Genomic DNA, 22,020 nt, shown 5'->3' on the forward strand with positions numbered 1-22,020 from the left:
CTATTATAAAAAGCTAAGGAAAGGCTTACACACAGAAAAGAATAATCCTTAGATGGTTACTAGGGATGAGAAGGGAGAAGAGGGAAATAAAAATCACTAAGTAGGAAAGTTAAGAGAAAGGCAATATTCCAATAAGGGGCTGATGAGACATTATAGTTAATGACAGTGTTATTGTTATGTACCGTCAAGTCAGAACCAACCCAATAAATCGCACAGGAGATTGCCCACCTTTCTCCCACAAAGCAGCTGACTGATTTAAACCACATACCTTTAGGTTGGCAGCACAACTACTTACCCCTAAATCATCAGTTGTTGTGTACCATAGAGTCAGAGTTGACCCATAGCTGGAGGGTTTTCAGAGGTAGTTAAGTGCCTGGGAGGAGACTGTTCATCCTTCTCCCATGGAGTAGCTGGTGGCCTCGAACCGCATGCCTTTGGCATTGCAGCACAGCTTCTTGCCACTAGGCTACCAGACCTCTCTAAGTCATCAGAGCTCCCTTAGTCACATTGTTATTATAATAAAAAGCCTCCATAGAGTTGGAACGGACCTACAGTGGGTTTTCAGAGATATTAAATTGAACAGGAGTTGATTGCCCATCTTTCTCCCAAGAAGCAGCTGGTGGATTTGAACCACGTACCCTTGCGTTAGCAGTGCAATTCCTTCCCACTGAGTCATCATAATAATTAGTCAATTGTATTTAATGTTACAAAACAAAGTATGTGTGAGTGAAAAAACCCAATATGTTTTGAAAAATAATAAATTAATTAATTAAAAGAATGTAAGGTGGCCACACGGACAAACACTGAGACACTATCTCTGTGTGACCCGGCCCTACCTCACTCCTTAGTCATAGTTAAAGCTTCCTGCAGGAGCTCTCTATAGGTTCCAGCCTTACTGGTCACTAGCCTAATAGTTTATGTCTTTGATTCTTGAATTTTTTTTTCATTCCTGGGCTGTGTTGCCTCCCAGTTTTCCAAAAAATATCTAGGGTGGGTGTGTGTGTGTGTGTGTGTGTGTGTGTGTGTGTGTGTGTGTGTGTGTGTATTTTCAACTGACAGAACTGACAGGTAGAAAATAGGTGTCAGACTGTAACTTACCAAAGATAATTCTCCATTTATCCCCTTTTCATCTTATCATCCAAGGGAAGACTGGAAATCCCAGCTATGTGATCCTGGGCAAATCATGTCCCTTCTCTTGAGCCTCTGTTTACCCTTCATTTGAAATAAAACTAAGAATACCTCCCCCTTAGAAGAGTTACAAAGATTTAAAAACCTAATAGGCAGGAAAGGGCTTGGCATAAAGATGGTGTCTTAGAAATGCTTACAGAATAAAAATTCTCTTGCAAATGATTCCTGTGTGCTCCAGTCAGCACGGATGCTCTTCTGCCCCACTATCAGATGCCGCAACCAACTCCTTGTGGGCATTACTAGAGAGGATGAGTTATCTTGAAAAGGAGATAAATGGAGACTTCTCTTTGGTAAATTATGATTTGACAGTTCTGTTTTCTACCTGTCAGAAGAAAACACACACAACTATATGCCAATGGTCAGTTGGGTTTCCCTTTTTATATTCCATTAACCCCGAGAGCTCCTATCCTGTGGAGCAGGACACAGACATAATAACTAGAGAAAATCTGTAGCTGTTCCCAATGAAGAAATTAACAGTGCAGGTTGTCAGAATACCTCAGGGGAGACTGGAGCACCCTCCCCAGCAGGACCCAATAGAGATAGCCATCTTGGTGACAGGCACCGTGAAAGGCTCCGCGTCCACTGACATGTTGTTACTGGCGCTCAATAACTGTGTGCTGATGTGCTTTGAAGTCTGCCACGGTGACTTGTGATTGAAATACGGAACAGGAGCCCAGGAGGAAGCAGGATGTGAATTGATGGCCTGGGAGAATGTGGGAGGGAAGACAGGTAGGGAGTAGGAAGCGAAAGAGTGAGCAGCGCACCAGTATATGAAAAGCCTCAGCACCCCAATTCCAGTGTTAGGGGTGGGTACAGGTTTGGAGAGGGGCCTCTGGAATACCCAAATCCTGCTGGCCAGTCAGCTCTGTAGCTGTGAGGTTTCTAAGGGAGCTGTTCACACAAGGGGTGATGACAAATGGGAAATCAAAGTACTACTTTATCATTTGTTGGAGCAATGGTTGTGAACACCTTGAAAGAAGTTGAAAGAAGCTTAGAATGTAGTTCATTCAAATGGACAGCTAGCTCAGAGGTCTAGCTTTCAAAAGTCCAAGGCAAATCCAGGCATGTTGGCACTCAGCTCTCAGTATGATTTTGTTCAGGAGGGCAGGGACCCTGGACACCTGGCAGACCAAGCGCTGCATCCAGGCTAACAGAGAGCCAGAGTGCTGCACCCACACATTCTCTCATTTCCTCAGGAATAGAGCATGTTGCTCATAAAAATGCAGGTCTCAGGCAGCCTCTGGGACTACGGATGATTCTAGCTCTAGAAGAAATAAAGGAAAGAGGGCTAACAATTATCAGGTGCCTACAATGTGCCAGGCACCATGCTGGCCCTTGGCATGCACTGCTTCATCCAATGTTCACAGCGACCAGGTTGGGTGGGTAGTCACATCTCCGTTTTAGACACTAGGAAACACAGACACAGAAAGTTTAAGTCATTTTCCCTCCGATGCCCAAACTTATGCTCTTTTCATTATAGTAGACTGACGCCCGATATCTTCTAAACCAAAGGCAATAAACAGAACAAAGGTGATTGTAAACATGCCTTCTGAGATGTGGACAGGGAGTGCCACTGTTGACAATGGACTGAAAAGCCGATTACTTCAGCCTCTGTCACCTAAGCAAGCAGACTGCCCAAGGCTCAGGCCCATCCTCACCCTCCTCAGACCGTTTTACCAAAGCTGCTCCCCCACTAAGAAATGAGCACCAAGGTCTCCAGACTCTGCTGCTTCAGCCCACACAAGGGGCTGTGCTGTGCTGCTCTATGAATTTTGGTCTTAATGTAGCTGGTTTAGGGAGCTCCTGTGGCCTAGTGGCAAGAAGCTGTACTGCAATCCCAAAGGTGTGCGATTCGGATCCACCAGGGCCTCCACGGGTGAGGGATGGACAGTCTCCTCCTGTGCGATTAACTGCCTCTGAAAACCCTCTGGAGGGTCAGATATGGATCGGTTCTGACTCGACGGTACACAACAACAACACAGCTGATTTGAGGCCTAGATAAAAATCTTCAGATGATTGACCGAAAAATGGAGAAATTGCCAAGGTCTTGAGCCCTTTGTTATAGATTTAACTGCAAGTTTCGTCTGGTGAGCTTTTCTGGTGGGGATTTGTCACACGCAGAATAATGGCTTCAGCCTGTCCCCACAGTGTCACCTGAGAAACATGATCATCTGCCTGAACGCTGGCAGGAGAACCCAGCACTGCAGCCTGGTTTCCCTCCTTCACCCAGAAACTATCAATATGGAATGAAGGCATTTGCGAAGGCTGTTTTCTAGAAATGTGGAATTTTCATTTCTCTGTCACAGCAAATAAGACCCTAAAGTGAGATGTGTAAGAACAGGCTGACATAGAGCAACGAAGAGTCCCCGGTTTATAGATGAGGAAATGGGAACTCAGGAAGGTGAAATAGCTTAAGCAGAGCCGCGTAGCTTCTACATGGCAAAGCCAGAATTCAACTCAGGCCTGGCTAACTTAATGTTATTTCCAATTCATTAGACCGTTTTTGAGAAAGTAAAAATTAATATTCCAGTGAAAGCAAGGAGTTCTGGTGGCCTAGTGACAAGAAGCTCTGCTGTAATACTGAAGGCACACAGTTCGAGACCACCAGCTGCTCTGCGGGAGAAGGATGGGCAATCTCCTCCTGTGCAATTAACTGCCTCTGAAAACCCACTGGAGGGTCAGCTATGGTTTGATTCCAACTTGGTGGCACACAGCTATAACAATAGCAATTAATGACAATACTCACATCATAACTCACATCTTCTTCCCTATGATTCTGTTTCCATTAATCCTTCTTTTCTATCCTTCCCTGCCTTCTGAGCTTTGTTCCTGAGAAAATGCCGTCCTTAGGATCTTACTTGGTTCTAAGGAGCTAGTACCCCCTGGAGTTATTGTTCCCCTCACCAGCTCAGCTCAGCTGATTGTGGTTGAATCAGAACGTCAGAACCAAATTAGTTCTGATTCAACCACATTGGTTCTGACTCAAGCAGCTGACCCTTCAGTGGATTTTCAGAGGCTGTAATTGTGTGTGAGGAGATTTCTCATCTTCCTCCTGTGGAGCAGCTGGTGGATTCGGCAGAGCAATTCCTTCCCCACGAGGCCTCCAGAACTCCCTTAGCACTGTCTGTTGTTTCGCTGGAGGTTGAACCTCAGGTGTTTGACTAAGGGCCATGCTAATGGGGATTCTGCTGGTCTCTATCAGAGCACTAAGTCTCATCATTTTATGTTCTTGAGCTCTGTTCCACATTTATCACCCATTCTGTCCAAAATCTTCTACTGTGATCCCCTTTAAAGTAGTCAACAGTGGTAGTTGGTCACCATCTAGTTCTACTGATCTCAGAGTTGTGGAGGTTGAGGTTTGCATGGTCTGTTAGTTCTCTGGACTAGTTGTTTCTATGTGTCTTTACCTTTCTTCCCTCTTCTTTGTTCTGGACAGGGAGAGACCAATAATTGCACCATAGATGGCTACATGCAAGCCTTTAAGACCCAAGTTGCTACTCACCAAAGTTTGTCTTGATAGATTATTATGCCAATTGACCTTGATGTCTTTAGAGACTAAGATCCTGAGACCCTAGGACCAGCAACTCATATTTGGACATAAATATTAAAAAAGTTTAACTTAAATGAAATAAAACTTTTTAACATAAATGAAAAAAGTTTAAGTAACTTTGCCCCAGTTAGCTCTATTCTGTTGTTGTTCGATGCCGTTGAGTCAAATATAACTTATAGTGACCCTATGAACAAAAGATCTGAACCCTGTTCTAGCCTGTGTCATGCACATACTTCTTGACATACAAGAGCCCATTGCGGCAGTCACTGTGTCATTCTACCTGGCTGAGGGCCTTGCTCTCCTTCACTGACCCTCCAACCTTCACAGCTTCATGTCCTTCTCCATGGAATAACCCCTTCTGAAAACATGCCCAGTGTTGCCCCCAAAGAGCATTCTGGCTGCATTCTCTCCAAGACATATCTGGCTCTGTTCTATACATAGACATATTTACAATACATACAAAAGTAAGTGTGGAAATATCATCAGTCAAATTGTATATGGTCATGAGTGTAGTCTCTTTCACCTGCCCATATCTGTTTGTCTTCCTATGTATCCACTTGTAGAAAAATGTTTATTGTTACTGATAATGCAGAATTTGTATGTAATAGTGTTCACTGGACCAATTGGCAGCATCAGGATGGATGGTGAAGAGATTGAGATTGTTCACAGCTTTAGTTTGCTTGGCTCCACAGTCAACACTCTTGGCACCAGTAGCCAGGAAATTAAAAGGCGCATTGCCATGGGAAAGTCTGCTGTTAGGGACCTCTCCAAAGTACTGAAGAGCAATGGTGTCACTCTGGAGACTAAGGTGCATTTGCTATAGGCCATGGTCTTCACAATCACTTGTTATGCATCAGAGAGTTGGACAATGACCAAGGAGGATAGAAGGAGAATTGATGCCTTTGAGCTGTGGTGCTGGAGAAGAGTATTGAGAATACCATGAACTGCTAGGAAAACAAACAAATTTGTCCTGGAAAGGGTTAAACCGGGTGGCTCCTTGGAGGCAAGGATTCTGAGGCTCCGTCTAACATACTTTGGACATGTTGTGAGGAGAGACCGGTCCTTGGAGAAGGACATCATGCTTGGGAGGGTGGAGGGACAGCACAGGAGGGGAAGGCCCTCTATGAGGTGGATTGATTCAGTGACTGGGATAATCGGGATGGGAGTGTCAGAGACAGAATGTTCACCTTGGTTAAATGTACCTCATGTGCACCCTTCTATTTTGCTTTTCTTTAGCTTGTGCTCATCATCCTATTATTAAATACTGTCATTCCTTTTACCCAGCATTACATGTGTCTATTATTTATTTACTGAGATTTTTTCTCCCCTCCCCATTCTCCTCAACCCTGCTAACTATCAAAGAATATTTCTTTCTGTGTGTAAAATTTTCCTTAGCTTTTTACAATAGTAGGATCATACTTGTTTCACTCAGCATATTGTCCTCCAGATTCATCCATGTTGTGCAGTATTTCACATAGTCTTCTTTATTCTTTACTGTTGCATAGTATTCCCTTGTATATCCATACTATAGTTTGTTTATCCATCCTTTCATGTGCTGATAGAGACTTGTGTTATTATTACTATAAATTTGCTATTATAAATAATGCTACAATGGGGCTCCCAGCTTGTATATTTATACATAGGGGAGGGCTCTGGTGGTGTAGTCTGTAAGGAGCTGCACTGCTAACCCTCTCTGGCAGTTCAAATACACCAGCAACTCTGAGGGAGAAAGATGGACAATCTCCTCCTGTGAGATTTATTTATAGCCTAAGAAATCCAATGGAAAATGAGCTATGAGTTGGTTCTAACCTGACAGCAGCTGCAGAAAATCAAGGGCTGCACCCTTCAATATGTACTCCATATTGAAAACAACAAACCTAACCACTGGGCCAACAGGCAACATAATGATAGATGGAGGAAAGATTGACGTTGTCAATGATGTCATCTTTCTTGAATATGAAATCAACACTTTTGACACCAGCAGTCCGGAGATTAGAAGGCATGTTACACTGGGAAAATCTGCTGTCAGGGACTTCTCCAATGTTCTAAGGAGCAATGATATTTCTTTAAAGACTAAAGTGTACCTGATTCAAGTCATGGCCTTCTCAATTACTTGCTATACAGCTAAAAGTTGGACCATGAATGAGGATGACAGAAAATTGATGCCTTTGAGTTGTGGTGTTGGAGAAGTTGTTGTTGAGTACTGTCAAGTCGGAATTGACCCGTAGCTGACTCTCCAGTAAATTGCACGGGAGTAGATTGTCCATCCTTCTCCCACAGAGGTATTGGAGAAGAGTACTGACTATCCCATGGACTGCCAAAAGGACAAACAAGTATGTCTTGGCAAAAATGCAACACAAGTGCTTCTTGAGGGTGAGGATGGTGAAGCTTTGCCTCACAAACTTTGGGCATGTTCTTAGGAGAGGTTAGTCCTTGGTCATCATGCTTTAGTACAGAGAGAGTGAGCAAGAGAGGAAGACCCTCCAGAAGGTGGAATGGCACAGTGCCTCTCACAGTGGGCTCAAGCATAGCAGAGTTTGTGAGGATGGCACAGGATAGGGCAAAGTTCAAAACTGTTGTTCATAGAACCACTGTGAGTCATACTTCACAGCACCTAACAACAACAACAACAGTAGTGGAATTGCCGAATCAAATGGCATTTTATATCCAACTTTGTAAGGAAGCACCATACTGCTTCTGTAGTGGTTATACTGTTTTAGCTGTGCCCACCTCTCCACATGCTCACCAGCTTTTTTTTTTCTCTTTTTTTTCTATCTTAATGAGCTGTTGCTTTTGTTGTTGAGATAAGATGATAGATGTCTTGCTTTGGTTTTCATCTCTCACTACTTAATGATTTGGAGAATTTCCTCATGTGTGTGTTGACCATCTGAATGTCTTTGGTGAAGTGTCTTTTCATGTCTTCTGCCTATTATTTTAATTGGGTTGTTTGTCTTTTTTGTTGTTGACCTGTTAAGTTTTCCATAAATTTTAGAGATTACTCTCTTGTCAGAAATATAATTTCCAAATATTTCTTCCCAATCTGTAGATTTTTGTTTTATTCTTTTGGGTAAGTCTTTTGATGCTTGTAAGGATTTACATTTTGAAAGGTTCCAGTCATCTAATTTGTCTTCTGCCACATGCACATTTTATTATGACTGATAATCTGTTTATTCCATACATTAAAACTCCCAAGTTTGCCCCAATTTTTTCCTTTAATGGTCTATGTATTTTTATCTTTTGAAGTTAGATCTTTGCTCTCTTTTTTAGTTAGTCTTCTTTATTTAGTGGAAGGTATGGAACTTATTTCATCTTTCTGCAAATGGATATAAAATTTCTTCCAGCACCATTTTTCAAAGAGACTGTCTCCTTCCTGCTTAATGCATTTCAACTCTTTATCAAAGATTTATTGTCTATAGGTGGATGGATTTACTTCTTTGGGGTTAACTTTGGCTCTTTATCAAAGGATCACTTGTCCATAGTTGGAACTCAATTGTGTTCCATTGTTTTACATGTCTGCCATTGTACCAATACCAACCTCTATTGACCACTGTGGCAGTGCTGTAGATTTTAAGACTGGAAAGTATGAGCTCTCTTCTTCATTCTTATTCTTCAGTACTGCTTTGCATATCCATATTTTCTTCCCTCTTCATATATGGTTAATGATTAATTTTCCATCTCTATGAAAACTCATCATGAGATCTGTGTCAGGAATGCATTATATCTGTAGTTCAATTCTGGTAGTATTGACATTTTTACAATATTAAGTCTTCCTATCCATGAACGTGGTAATTTCTTCTATTTATGTAGGCCTCTTTGACTTCTTGTAGCAGTGTTTTGTAGTTTTCTTTGTATAAGTCTTTTGTATCTCTGGTTAAATTTATTCCTGAGTGGATTACCTTTTGTGAATGATATTGGGACTCTTTTGTTGGGTTTGTTTATGTTGTTGAGTTGTTTGGTTTTTTTCCTTTCCTTTTTGGAGTTCTCTTTGTTACTGTTGAGGAATTGACTAATTCTTACATGTTGTTCTTGTACTCTGTCACTGGCAAATCAGCCAATTAGATCCAGTCATTTTCTTACTGAGTCTTTGGAACTATAGATACAGACTCACTCATATCATCTGCAACTAGGTATAGTTTTGACTTCTTTTGTTTCTCTTTTCCTTTTTCTTTTTCGTGTTGCACAAATTTTCAACTGGAACTTTGTCCTGCATCCCAGAGTTTCCGTTGTAAGACAGCACAGGCAATTTTAAAAAACTTGTGTAGTTTTACTTCGTGCTTGCCATTTTGTATGCCTTTATTTCCCTTCCTTGCCTTGTTACTTTGGATGGAACTTCCAATACAATCTTGAATAAAGAACATTTTTGTCTGATTTCTGTTTGGAAAGGAAATTCCTTCAGTCTCTCTCCATTGAGATTAATGTTGATAATTGGTATTGTATATATATTCTTAATTAAGTTGAGGACTTTCCCATCTACTCCTATTTTGTTGAATGTTTTTGTCAGGGATGAATGTTGAATTTTGTCAAAACCTTTTTCTGCATCATTTAATATAATCATGTGGTTCTTTTCCTTTGTTTGACTTATGTTATGGGTTATACTGATTGGTTTTCTAATGTTGAACCACTTTTGCATACCTAAAGTGAGTTCCACTTGAATCACATTGTAAAATTTTTTTAAAAAATATGGTGTTGAGTTCTATTTTGTTGAGAATTTTTGCATTGATGTTCATGACATGGGAGCGCTGGCAGCCTAGCAGGTAAGGAGTTGCACTACAAAGCCAAAGGCAGGTTGTTGGAATAGTATTTTTTTTTCCCTGAGGAGAAAATGGGCGATCTCCCATGCAGTTTGCAGCCTCTGAAAACCTGCTGGAGGGTCAGCTATGAGTCAGTTACAATTTGGCAGTAATGAGTGATGTTCCTGAGGAATATTAATGTAGTATTATTTTTTAATAGTGTTTCTTGTCAAGACCATGTTCCTTATCGGGACCATGCTTGCTTCACAGAATGAATTTGAGAGTATTCTGTCGAGCATAATTCAAGTAGAATTATTATCTATTCTTCTCTGAATGCTTGATAGAATTCAGTATAAACTGTTGACCTCTTTTTAACTAAATGTCTCTGGGTTCTGAAACTCACATGATACACTCTCCCCTTCCCTTTCCAGCCTTCTCTCCTACCATCCTCTAGTTTCAGCTGTGGAAGGAATGGCATTTCAGGCAAGGAACAAAGCTCAAGTAAAGGAAGAGAGGAAGGACTGACTAGGGTGGGTTCCAGTCTAGCAATAACATGTCTCCTTCCCGTCTTCGGCAGGAACTGCAAGCTCAGCAGCAGTAGCCTGTCCATGGCTGCAGTGGATATTCTCTACATTGACATAACAAGGAGATGGAACTCCATGGCTCTGGACCAGAGGGATTCAGGTACTTGAGGACTAGCCTCTGTCATGTCCTTGCAGAAACCTAGATAGGATTGGTGGTTCCTTTCCTGTTCTTTCTGATTAAGGATCATGATGTAAGGAGGAAGATGATTATCCTATCAACTCTAGACATCTCTCCAAGAATTGACCTGAGTTTGAATTCTGGGACACTGTCTGCCTACAAGGCTGTACTTGCCCAAACACTGATTCTACCATGAAGATTCCTTGGTTTTGTTTAAGATGTTGATTCCATTATTTATCCTGAGAATACTCAGGTATTTGTTTATTCTTTTTATTCATTCTTTCAGTAGACATTTATTGAACACATGCTCAATGACGACACCACACTGGAATGAACAGCATTTAGTTCTTGTCTTGTCAGAGTTAGGTGCTCATCGAGAGGCAAATAAGGAAACTCTCGCATTGTGTGATGCATGTGTTGATGGAGGCTATAGATGAACCAGAAAGGAGGAGCTCCTAATCAAGAGAAAGGGCCAAGGGTCACTACTTGGAGAAGGGCTGGCTGCGCTGGTATAAAAGGTTGGGTGGGATATGCAAGTGATTAGGTTTGGACAGTGATTAGGTGTGTGGACACCTCTAGCAAAAGACATTGCCCAGCCAAGGCATGGAGAGCTAGCAAAGTGTGTTGAGCTTAGATCTCCCAAGTAGTTCAGATTATTTTGGAGCAAAAGTAAAAAGGAGAAGGGCTAGATATGAGATTGCAGGAACTCTTAAGATCTTGAATATCACATTAAGAGTTTGCTCTTGATCCTCTACATCCTGTGAGGCCAGTGAAGGATTTTGCTAGAATTCACCTCTGGCTGGATATATTTCTGAACTTTTCCCTCACAGACTGTGTTTTTCTAAGAAGTGGTTGTAACCATAACTGGCACTTGTATAGCTCCACACAAAATTACGAGGCCCTTTCATGCATGTTCCCTCATTAAATGTCCTGGGAGCCAGTGCATTGCGTATGATGATTCTCATTTCATAGACGAGTAACCTGCAGCTCAGGTGACTCAGATCACACAGAGAATGAGGGTGGAGCCAGCACCCTGATGCCTGTGCCCCCTCTGCCCAGCTGCCTCCTTTGGAAAAGAGGAGTCCCTCAGGGAGAGCTTTTTCCTGTGACTCTGGGGACAGAACATGAAATCAGAGGTTAAGCAATCCAGATTTGGATTGACCACACTATCCTACCAACACCTCCTAATCTCTATCTTCTCATCTGTGAAATGGTACTGACAAACCTGCCCTCCAAGCTTGGTGTGTTGGATATAAATGCTTTTAAAATTCTCCATTGACAATGCTTACTTCTCTTATACATGGACATCATTTGAGGAGAACCCTGGGGGCAGTTCTGACAACAGGGTGCTTCTTGAACGTTTTCTGCCCTCCTGGTAACTGAGGATGTCCCATAGGTGGCAACAACAGGGCTCTCCCTTGTCGGATCCAGCCTCCCAGTCATGGTCTAGCTGAATTTCTTCACCACAGGGCCACAACAGGCACCAGTGTTCCATCATTGTTGAGGGAAACCAGTGTTTAAAACAATGATGCTTCTGGCTGACAGTGGGTGGCCATATCCTATAAGGCAAGTGCTTTACACTTGCAGTCCTTACTAGAATTTGCCTGCAAGGTAGGTCTGATTATCTCCATTGAATAGAAGAGACTGTCGAGGCACAGAGCATGGCTAGTGGGTAAGGCTCTACCACGGAGCTGCCACGCATCACTAGTGGATTGTTTTATCCTACTAACTGGTGTGAAGTGAGATGACCACCAACCTCCCCTACAACTTCCCTTTCTTCAATTCAAAGAGGACACTCAAGGAATAGCCACACTGTGAATCCACAAGGTGAGTGCTTCTGTCACGGCTCTGCAGTCAGCAGCATCACAGCTCTCCCTGGAAACCAGGAGAGGCTTGAGAAGGGGCGTCTTTGGAGGAAGTAGGCAGATTAATTATCATTTTGAGCACTGAGAGTGTTCATGTGACAGTTGAGCTTCAGCACTTTTTGCTGACGCCTTCAGAAAAAGAAGAAGTGTTTTCTCTGTGAGTTGAATGCAGGGAGTCACTGCAGGATCCTGTGGAGGGGGCCAGATGAGGGGGTGGGGGTGGCAGTGGAATTATTAAATATTGAAATTGATCAGGAGTCACAGCAGGAAGCTATTTATCATGTTTTATTGCTTCAAACTAGCATTGCCATCTGGCCCATTGTTAATTCTGAGTAGCTTTTCATGTTTTGTTTGCCTCTTAAATTGCTCCCTGTAAGCGAAATCCATAGGGGCTATCCACAATGGAGGTTTGGGTAGGGTTTTGTGGGGTCTGCCGGCATCGCTCCTTTCTGCTGACCAAGCGAAGGAGAGGAGAAAAAATGCTTATTTTTAGCTCACGGTGACGAGTGAATCCTGAGCTGGGCTCTTCGCCACGTCTCAGTCCCTGAATGTATGAAATAACAATTGTTAGTAAAATGGCAATTTAGTGATTATCTCCCATGTGCACATTCTCACTGCCTTCCAGTCGCTTCTGGGTGTACGCTCTGTCTGAGGGAGCTCTGGTGGTGTTGTCTGTAGACAGTTACATAGTTAACCCCAAGGTGATGCTTCTCTGGCCATTCAAATCCACCACTGGCTCTGTGGGGCAAAGACGGACTGTCTTTCCTGTGCCATTTACAGCCTTGGAAAGCCCACTAGAGAGAGGGCCACTTATGAGTTGGTTCTGGCTCAAAGGCAAGCAGGTGGTTTTTTAAATTCTCATACTAGCCTTCCAAAAGACACAATTGTTGTGTTGTGTACCCTTGAGTCAGAACCGACCTATTAGGTGACTCTCCAGTGGGTTTTCAGAGGCAGTTTAATTGCACACGAAGATATTGCCCATCTTTCTCCCATGGAGCAGCTGGTGGATCCAAGCCATGCTCCTTTGGAATGGTAGCACAGCTCCTTACCGCTAAGCCACCAGAGCTCTTTTACAGACGAGGAACACACTGAAGTTCCAAAAGCAAAAAGTGATTTGCCTAAAACCCAGTGAATGACTGTTGCTGTGTACCATCAAGTGAGAACTTGACTCATAGCTGACCCTCTAGTGAATTTTGAGAAGCAGTTAATAGCACAGAAAAAAAATTGCTTATCTTTCTCCCATGGAACAGCTAGTTGATTAGAAACCATGTACCTTTGGGTTTCCAGCTCAGCTCCTTACCACTAAGCCAGCAAAGCTCCCTAGTGAGTGGCTAAGGTCAAGTTTAAACTCAGAACGTCTGGCCCATGATTCTCTTCTTTACCCAGGGCTCTGCCAACCAGTACTTGTTCATTTGGATATGGGGGGTGATAGAACTTGTGACGAAAAGCACAGAGGGAAAGGCTAGGAGGTAAAAGTTCAGCTCATAGAACCCAAGCCTCTTGTGATAGATCTTGAATAGGAGGTAGTACCTTTCTCTCTCCTTTTCTTTATTCTTGAATTTGTTTTTATCTTCCCTTAAAGGAAATAACCAAGCAACTCGACGGCACATAGAAAGGAAATAACAGATCTTGAGGTGTTTAGGAACTAAGGGTTAGGCATTAACACCAGGAAAAAAGAGCCAGTCTTGGACCAAGGTCTCAGGGACCACTGTTATCTTGTATCTGGTACAAGCTGGAGTCCACTTCTTAACCTCCTGAAGAAGATAATCAGCACCCACAGAGCCTCAAGGTGAGGCGGTGTCTGAAGCCAACTGCAATCTTAAGACTATTCAGGAAGCTATAGGATGATGAAAGAGGAAATTTGTTGTTGGATAGTGGACCTCCCTCATGGCAAGTATAAACAGAAAGATTAAAAAATTGATGTCTTTGAACTGTGGTGCTGGAGAAGAGTATTGAACATTTCGGGGACTACAAAAACAGCAAACAGATATGTCTTGAAGAAGGTGCAGCCAGAGGGTTCCTTAGAAGCAATGATGATAAAACTTCACCTCGCATATTTTGGGCATGTTGCTAGGAAAGGTTCTTCATTGGAGGGGGACATCATGCTTGGGGAGATAGAACAACGGCAAAGGAGAGGAAGACCCTCAACCAGGTGGATTGACGCAGTGACTGCAGCAATGAGCTTGAGTGTGTCAGAGATTGTGAAGATGGCACAGGATAGGACATGTTTAGAGCAGTTGGTCACAGAATCCCTCAACGGCACCTACCAGCAACAACCCTGAGTCTAGGGAGTAGGGAGTTGTGGCTCAAATCCACCAGCTGTTCCACAGGAGAAAGATGGGTCATCACCTCCTGTGTGATTGACAGCCTCTGAAATCCCACGAAAGGATCAGCTATGACTTCTGACTCGACAACAATATGAGAGACTCTTTTAATTTAAAGAGAGAATTTACTGAACAATTACTATGTGACAGAAGTTTTTAAAAAATGCTCATTGTGAATTGGTCTGTTAATTTTTGCATAATCTTATGAGTTTGTTATCTGCAATTGATAGATGAGAAGCCTGAGGTTGTAAAAAAGCACTATTGTAGTGAGGCCCATAGGGTCTGATTTTAGTACTCATGTTCTTGTTCTTTCTGTTACACCCAGTGACTCATTCATACCAACATTCATTCAGTGTGACACATAGTTGACAATTGCAATGGGGAAAAACAGGCTGTAATTGGACTGGGGGGGGCAGGGAGGATTTAAGAGTCAGAGTTACAACAAAGACAAGTTGTCATTGGGGATTAAAAAAGGCAAGGCACTCACTATTGTTCTGTGTCCCCAAGTGCCTAGTATATGGCTGAAAACATCTTCTCCAACGTGACATTTTTAATGAACATATGAATACCAAAATTAAAACAAAATACATTTAATCTTCAAAGCATGGCTCTTAGTTTAGATTCTTTAGAAAAACAAAACTAGTGAAGTGTATATAAATTGAGAGAAATTTACTTCAAGGAAGTAGCTCACGCATTGGAGGGGAGGCTGGCAAGTCCCAGATCTGCGCGGGTCAGAAGACAGACTGAAGACCTCTGCCAGCTCACTGGTTCCAGAGGCTGACAAACCCAAAATGTGCAGAGTGGGTGATTGGTTGAAGGCTTCTGCTGGTTTGTGGGATTGCCAAGATTGGCAAATTGGAAAGCTTCAGTTGAGGAGGCAGGCTAGCAACTTCTGCAAGCTTACTTCCCAATAATCATAGATCAGGCAAGAAAAGCAAAGGGCCAAGAAAGAGAACAAACTTTGCTAGAACATCCATTTAGATACTAGAGGCAGGCCACACTCCCAGAGAAACTCCTCTTCCAGTGGATTGACTGCTTACTTCAGAAACCAAATGGAAGATGATTACATAGTGTTTGTCAAACCACTGAGAATCGTAACCTCGCCAAATTGACACTTAACCATCAGAGAGGGTAAGAGAACAACAGCTTACAGTACAGATTGTCTCATTGACAAGTCCTCTTTCCTCAATATTCAACATTGAGGCACCAGCTCACCTGGATAAAATCATAACTTCACACCAGGCCCAACTGATACCAAGAGCTAATGAACCAACCCCTTTTCTGAAGACCTTCCTTGTACCTTAATGAGAACTTGGTTGTTGTTAAGTGCCTTTGTGTTGACAAGGACTCATCGTAACTCTGTGAGCAACAGCTCTGAACCTTGCCCGATCCTGTGCCACGCTCACAATCTCCATCGTGCTCGAGCCTGTTGTTGTCATTACTATGTCCATCCACCTTATGGGGGGGGCGGGGTCTTCCTCTCTTTTGATGACCCTACACCTTTCCCAGCATGGTATCTTTTTCCAAGCCCCTTCTAACAACATGCCTAAACTATGTGAGCTATAAAGTTTCACCATCCTTGCCTCCAGTGACTACCTGGATTGCAGTTCCTCCAAGAAATATTTGTTTGTTCTTTTGGCAATCCATGAGATACTCAATACTTTTTGCCAACCGTAATTCAAAGGCATCAATTTTATGAAGCAGCTGAAAATATGGCTTGCACTGACAAAGGGATTAACTAGATCCTTGATCTTTACAAATAAAGATACCTACATGAAAAAGGTATTCAACTATTGAAATGGAGAGAGAACATGATGTTTAAAAATAATAATGAAAGGAAAACCCAAAGCCTGTGAAAATCTATGAAATCATTATCTTCCACTATACTTTTAAATAGGGTGTTGTTGTTGTTGTGTTTTGGTTTGGGATGTTTGTTTGTTTGTTTTGCTTTGGGGTTTTCTCCCCTTTGGTGCATTTTGTTTTCAAAACTGTGATTTGCAGGAACATTTAAAAAATAAGTTTCAATCATCCATACACATTTTGCTTTATAACATTAATTGCATTATTCACCATGTGGCTATACTTCTTACCAGTCCCTCCAAATAAAAATTGCTTCTATTAACCTTGTTATCCTACCTCCCTTCCTGTTTTCTAGGCTTTATCTTTGGGCAAATGGAGCTCTTTGGACTTTATATGTGGTTGGTTATTCTAAAGAATGAGTGCCTCCCTGTTATTGATCCCCTTTGGATAGAATTCTTGTTTGACTGAAAGTTGAACCAAGAGAGTATAGAACCAGTCAGCTTGCCTTTTTTTACGGTTTAGTTTTGTCCAGTAGTTTCCCCACTGTATCCAGGATCTTTTGTTATGATTCCCTTTATGTTTTCTTTTTACTCATTCATTGTTACACATTTTCTTCCCTGTCCTTCCCCAGTCCCCTTTGGAATGCACCTCTTTTTTTATTATTATTAATTTTGATGAAAGTTTACAGTGACTTAGGGTTTCCAGTCATTCATTGTTGCACTTTTCTCCCTGCCCACCCCCTCCCCCACCAATTCCCTTTTTTCCTTGATGAGTAAAAGAAAAACTCTTTCATTGCTACACAATCCCTCTCCCCAAGTCCACTGCACTGTGCAGCCTTCATTCTGGTCTCCTATCATGACAATAATACCCAGTCATATAGCCCTTTTAAACAGTTCTCTCCCTCATCTGTTGAAATGCAGTATACATCATTCCTCTCCTTCTTCTCAGCCTTCCCTCAACCCCAATGTCAGCCCTGTTTTACAATAGTGGCCCTATGCAATAGTTGTGCTTTTGTGACTGAGATATTTCACTCAGCATTATGTCCTCTAGAGTCATCCAGTTAGCATAATAATTCATGAGTTCCTTATTGTCCATGGAATGCACCTCTTATCTAGATTGTTGTCATACTATGATTCCTTTTAGAGTGGTCTGCAGTGGTAGCCAGGCGACAGGTAGTTCTGGTCTCTGGGTGATTGGAGTTAAGGTTCACATGATCTATTAGTTCTTTGGATTAATTGTTTCATTCCATCTGTTCTTTTCTTTCCTCTTCTTTGTTCCGGACAGGGAATGACTAATAGTCGCACCTTAGATGGCTGCTCACAAGCTTTGAAGATCCCGCTCATTATACACTAAACTGGGATGCAGAACACTGTCCTTGTGAATTGTTATGCCAATTGACCTACACATCTCCCTAAATTATCTTTTTGTTTTGATTGTTTTGTCTTTTCAATTGTTCTCAGTTTCATGAATTTGAATTATTTATGACTCTTAGTCCATAAATCATTTTCATCATTTGTCCATGTATGGCCTGCTTTTAGTTAGTTTTGAGTAAGTTATTTTCAATAATGACCAAATTTACAAAATTACAAATAATGAACATCCACAAATTTACCACATCAACTAAAATCCATGACCTTGAAAATAGCCTTTATCTAACACATGATTCTCCCCCAATACAAGTCTATCCCTGCATCTCTCTTCCCAGGGAACCCTCATCTTGCATTCTGTGCTCATGGCCCCCTAAATAAGCTTGTCATCTCTGTTGTAATGCCAATGCCAAGGAGCTTGGTAGAATTTAGTAACACACAATCTAACACTCTACAGTATGCCAATATAATTGTCACTTTTCCTTAAAAGAAAAAAGTAAGCAGTAAGTTTTAATTTTGAATTGTGGAAATTCCAGCAGAATACAGAAATCTAAATGAGAGTGTTATCAGCAAAATTGGGGTGAAGTGGCCCTTTCATGGCCTGGAATGAAATGAAGAAATGATCGGAGGAAATGCCTGTTCTTTCATGCAGACAGCTCTCATGCACTCCTTCTTATCATTGAGCCTTTGCTCTCAACCCCTTCTTGAGTGGAATTTCAGTTCTCCACAATTGCAGATGAGGACAGCATCAGGATTAGGCAGTAAAAGGTGATAATCACTGGCATCAGCTATGAGAGAAAAACATTTCACTTGCAAAGGGAATATTTTAGCTTAGAGCCTGAGTATCTTATCCGCTCAACAGAAGAATGAATCTGGGTTGCCATCAGGTGATGGTTGTTATGTACCATGACAACAGAACCAACTCTTAGCTGACTCTCTAGTGAGTTTTCACAGGCAGTAAATCACACAGGAATTGGTTGCCCATCTTTCTCCTACTGTACAACTGGTGTATTTGAACCATGTACCTTTGGAATGGCAGCACAATTCTTTATCACTAAGCCTCAAGAGCTCCTTTTGCCATCAGGTAGACTTTAAGAGAGGAGTTAAAAATGAAATATGCCACTGTTATAAAAGAGGACTGAGAAAGGAGTTGGGGGAGACAGAGAAAGAGGGATAAATAATGTATTCTGCATTGAGGCAAATGAGGGAGAGAACTGTTTAAAAGGGATATATGATTAGATATTATTGTTATGACAGAAGTCCAGAATGAGGGTAGTTTAGTGGCGTGGACTAGGGGGGAGGGATTGAATAACAATAAAAGAATTTTTTTCTTTTACTTTTCAAAGAGAAAAGTGAATTGGGGGGAGGTGTGGGCGGGAAGAAAAGTGCAACAATGAATGAATGGAAATCCAAAGTCTCTGTAAACTTTCATTAAAATCAATTTAAAATAAAAAAGGGGGGGAGGGGAAGTCTTCCCTAGTAACCAGGAGAAACCAAACAAGCAAGAATGGACTGAGCAATCTTCCCCACTCTTCCTTTTCACGCATATGAATGGGCACATACACCCATCTTTGCTTATAAACTAGCTATCTAATGCTGTAATCTGATGTTTGAAATATGCTGCAGTCCCTTCGACCAGAAAAAGAATCCTCCCTTCTTCTGTTTAGTGAACTTCTGAGTTATGTGCCCCCCCATCCTAGGACTGCCTTGGTTTAACTGGCAGTATAACTGAGTGGCTAATGTTTGGTAGATAAGAGAACCCTTCAATGAGATGGATTGACACTACAGTCTTAGTAATGAACTCACTAAAGTCTTAGTAATGAACTCATACATACCAATGATCAGGATGATGGTGCAAAAGTGGGCAGTGTTCCTTTTGTTATGCATAAGTTTGCAGTAAGTCAGAGCTGACTAGACAACTAACAACAACAAAAAGCTTGGGCTCTGGTATCATACTAACTTGGATTCAGATCGAGAGCTTGTTAGCTGTATGAATGACCTCTAGAAAGTTGCATAACTTCCTTTCAGCCTCATGCTCTTCATCTATAAAGTGGAGATAATAATAGTGGCCACCTCATACAAACCTTGATAGGATGAAATGAAGCGGTGCCTGGAAAACACTCAGGGAAGGTCTGCCCTGAAGGAAATTCATGCTGAATAAGAACTGAAGCTGTTTTTATCACATTGCTCTCAGTGGACTCATTTCTCAGCTCAGCAAATGTGTCCAGAGCACCAGTCACACCAGGTCCTCTGCAAGTGGAGGGAAACAGGCCGAAGTGCCTGCCTCAAGGGGTGGGGCACTGCCTCAACTGACCCACACTCTGTTCTTTTTGACAAAGGGCCAGGTCTTTCTCCCTTTGCCTTCCAAGACCGCCTCCCAGGCCTCTGGGGTATTGTTACTATAAGCAGCCTCCTGCCACGCTGCCCCACCTTCATTCCACTCTCCCAGCCGTTGTTTTACACCGTTGTTTGACTGGTGTATTGGTTTCCTAAGATTTTCCTAACAAATTATCATAAAGGAGGTGACTTAATCTCTCACTTTGTGGAGGCTAGAGATCTGAAATCAAAGTGTTAGAGGATCCACACTTCCCTCAACATCTCTAGAGAAGGATTCTTTCTTGCCTCCTCTGGTCATCCTTGGAGTTTGTTGCTTTGAAGACATGTCACTCCATTCTCTGCTTTTGTCTTCACAGGGCCTTCTCTCCTGTGTCTGTATGTCCAAATTGCCCTTCTCATATTTCCAGCATGACCTCATGTTAACTTGATTCTGTCTACAAGGGCCCTATTTCCAAATAAGGTCACATTTACAAGAGCAGGGGGTATAATGAGAACATGTCTTCTGTGGGGAGACAGTTCAACCCAGAATTGGGAAAAGAAACACACATCCACCTCAGGGGAAGGGAGAGGTAGTAAGGCTGGAGATGGCACGCCCAGGACTTCACAGCAGGAGATGCAGTGCTCACACGGAGCACAGGCTTCTGGAATTGGCTCCTCTGCACCTATCAGAGTTTCTCTCTTTCACAGCATCTCCCCTCACTGGTGGTTCTGCCTTGGCTTGATTTTGGCAGATTACATCTCCTCCTCACTCAGAGACAACTATCAACTGCCTCCAGTCACTGGTTCAGTGACTCCAGCATCTGAGAGACTGAGGGTCTCATAGATTGGACCATCTTCCTCCTCTGCAGCCAGCATTCACAGTACTGGTCCTACGCTACTCATTCTGGTCAGAGTGGTCCGCCATTTTTGGAGTTCCTTCCTTTCTCTCACACCCCCTTCTCTCCTACACCATTACCCAGGCCCTCTCATCCAGAGCTCTCCTCTGCCCTCAAACTATTCCAGGTCCCCCTCCTCATCTATTCTGACAGCTTCCAGCACTACTCTTTGACAGTGTTGAAGACAGCACTAATTAAATAATTATGTGTAGCTTCTGCCCAAAGTACAGTAACCTCCTTGAAGGCAGAGCTGCTTTCCGCTCAGTGACCTCTGCATCCAGGGCCTATCACTATGCCTGACACACAGTACATTCTCCACAAACACACCTTGCAGAGATGAAGGACTGACACCCAGCTGGCCACAGACCCTGACAGTCAGTCATTTCTGTACGTGTCTGAGTGTTCTTCCCAAGTCTCTCACCAAATTTCCTCAGTTGACTTATGCAAATCATCTGACTTTCCTGTATTTTCGTCAGCTGGAATAAGCCCCAGATAAAATACATTTGGCTAACGATGTATTGAAATATTTAAAAGTATTTTTACTTGGAATGTTTCACGAAGCCTCACTTATACATATACATGGATTGCACCCTCTCCTCTGAAATATGTGAGGCTGCGTGTAACTAGGCAGGTTTCACGCAGTGCCTCGCACAATACGTCTGGCACAAACGACGTTCCTCAGCCTTGAAATTATCTCGCCGTCAGATGGGCCTCTCTGGATGTGTGCCCTACACGCTTACTAAATAGTCGGCGTCAGAATTATTTTTAATAAAAGCAAGTGAGGCAACTGAAATGCCAGCTCGTCCTCCTCCTCCTTTACATAGACGCTTCTCTTTGGGCGGCTGAAGTGCAAGCTGCATTTTGTGTAATGGCTTTTCCCTTGCGTCAGGAGATGTGCATTCACACTTACAGCAGCTTTGTCAAGCCAGTGCAGTTCTCCTTCATTCTCCAGGGTGAAGAGAACAGCTTCTCTGTGCATTGTCTTGTTCCACCCCCACTCCTGAAAAGAAACAAAAGTTGAGGGAAGCTGAATTTTTTTTTTATTCATCATCCCCTATCCTTGCGCTTGTTAACATATTTACTGTCTTTAGATCTTTTTGGAATAGCAGCAGCGGGATTGTGCATTGTGGCAAAAACATGAGTGGTGGAGTCAGACAGCCGGGGTTTCAGTACCTTGCCACCTGCCGTCTGGGAGCCCTTATGTGAGGCATTCACCACTCACCTTGAGTGGTTGTGAAAATGTTAGTAACGAGGAGTTTGTATTTCATTTCAGTGAAGTTAT

The 22,020-nt window shown here is 42.5% G+C and overlaps 1 protein-coding gene across 1 annotated transcript in view; it reads left to right on the forward strand.

Moving 5' to 3' along the window:
* Nucleotides 1-22,020, forward strand: part of TTLL11 (tubulin tyrosine ligase-like family, member 11) — a 395,726-nt gene that overhangs the window by 347,847 nt on the left and 25,859 nt on the right. The window contains exon 8 of the mRNA XM_006890745.1: nt 10,046-10,152. Coding sequence (XP_006890807.1) covers nt 10,046-10,152 — 107 coding nt within the window. The remainder of the gene's footprint in view (nt 1-10,045; nt 10,153-22,020) is intronic.

Source organism: Elephantulus edwardii, unplaced genomic scaffold, assembly GCF_000299155.1.
Source record: "Elephantulus edwardii isolate Elephantulus edwardi_28Jun2011 unplaced genomic scaffold, EleEdw1.0 scaffold00092, whole genome shotgun sequence".
NCBI classification, from domain to species: Eukaryota; Metazoa; Chordata; class Mammalia; order Macroscelidea; family Macroscelididae; genus Elephantulus; species Elephantulus edwardii.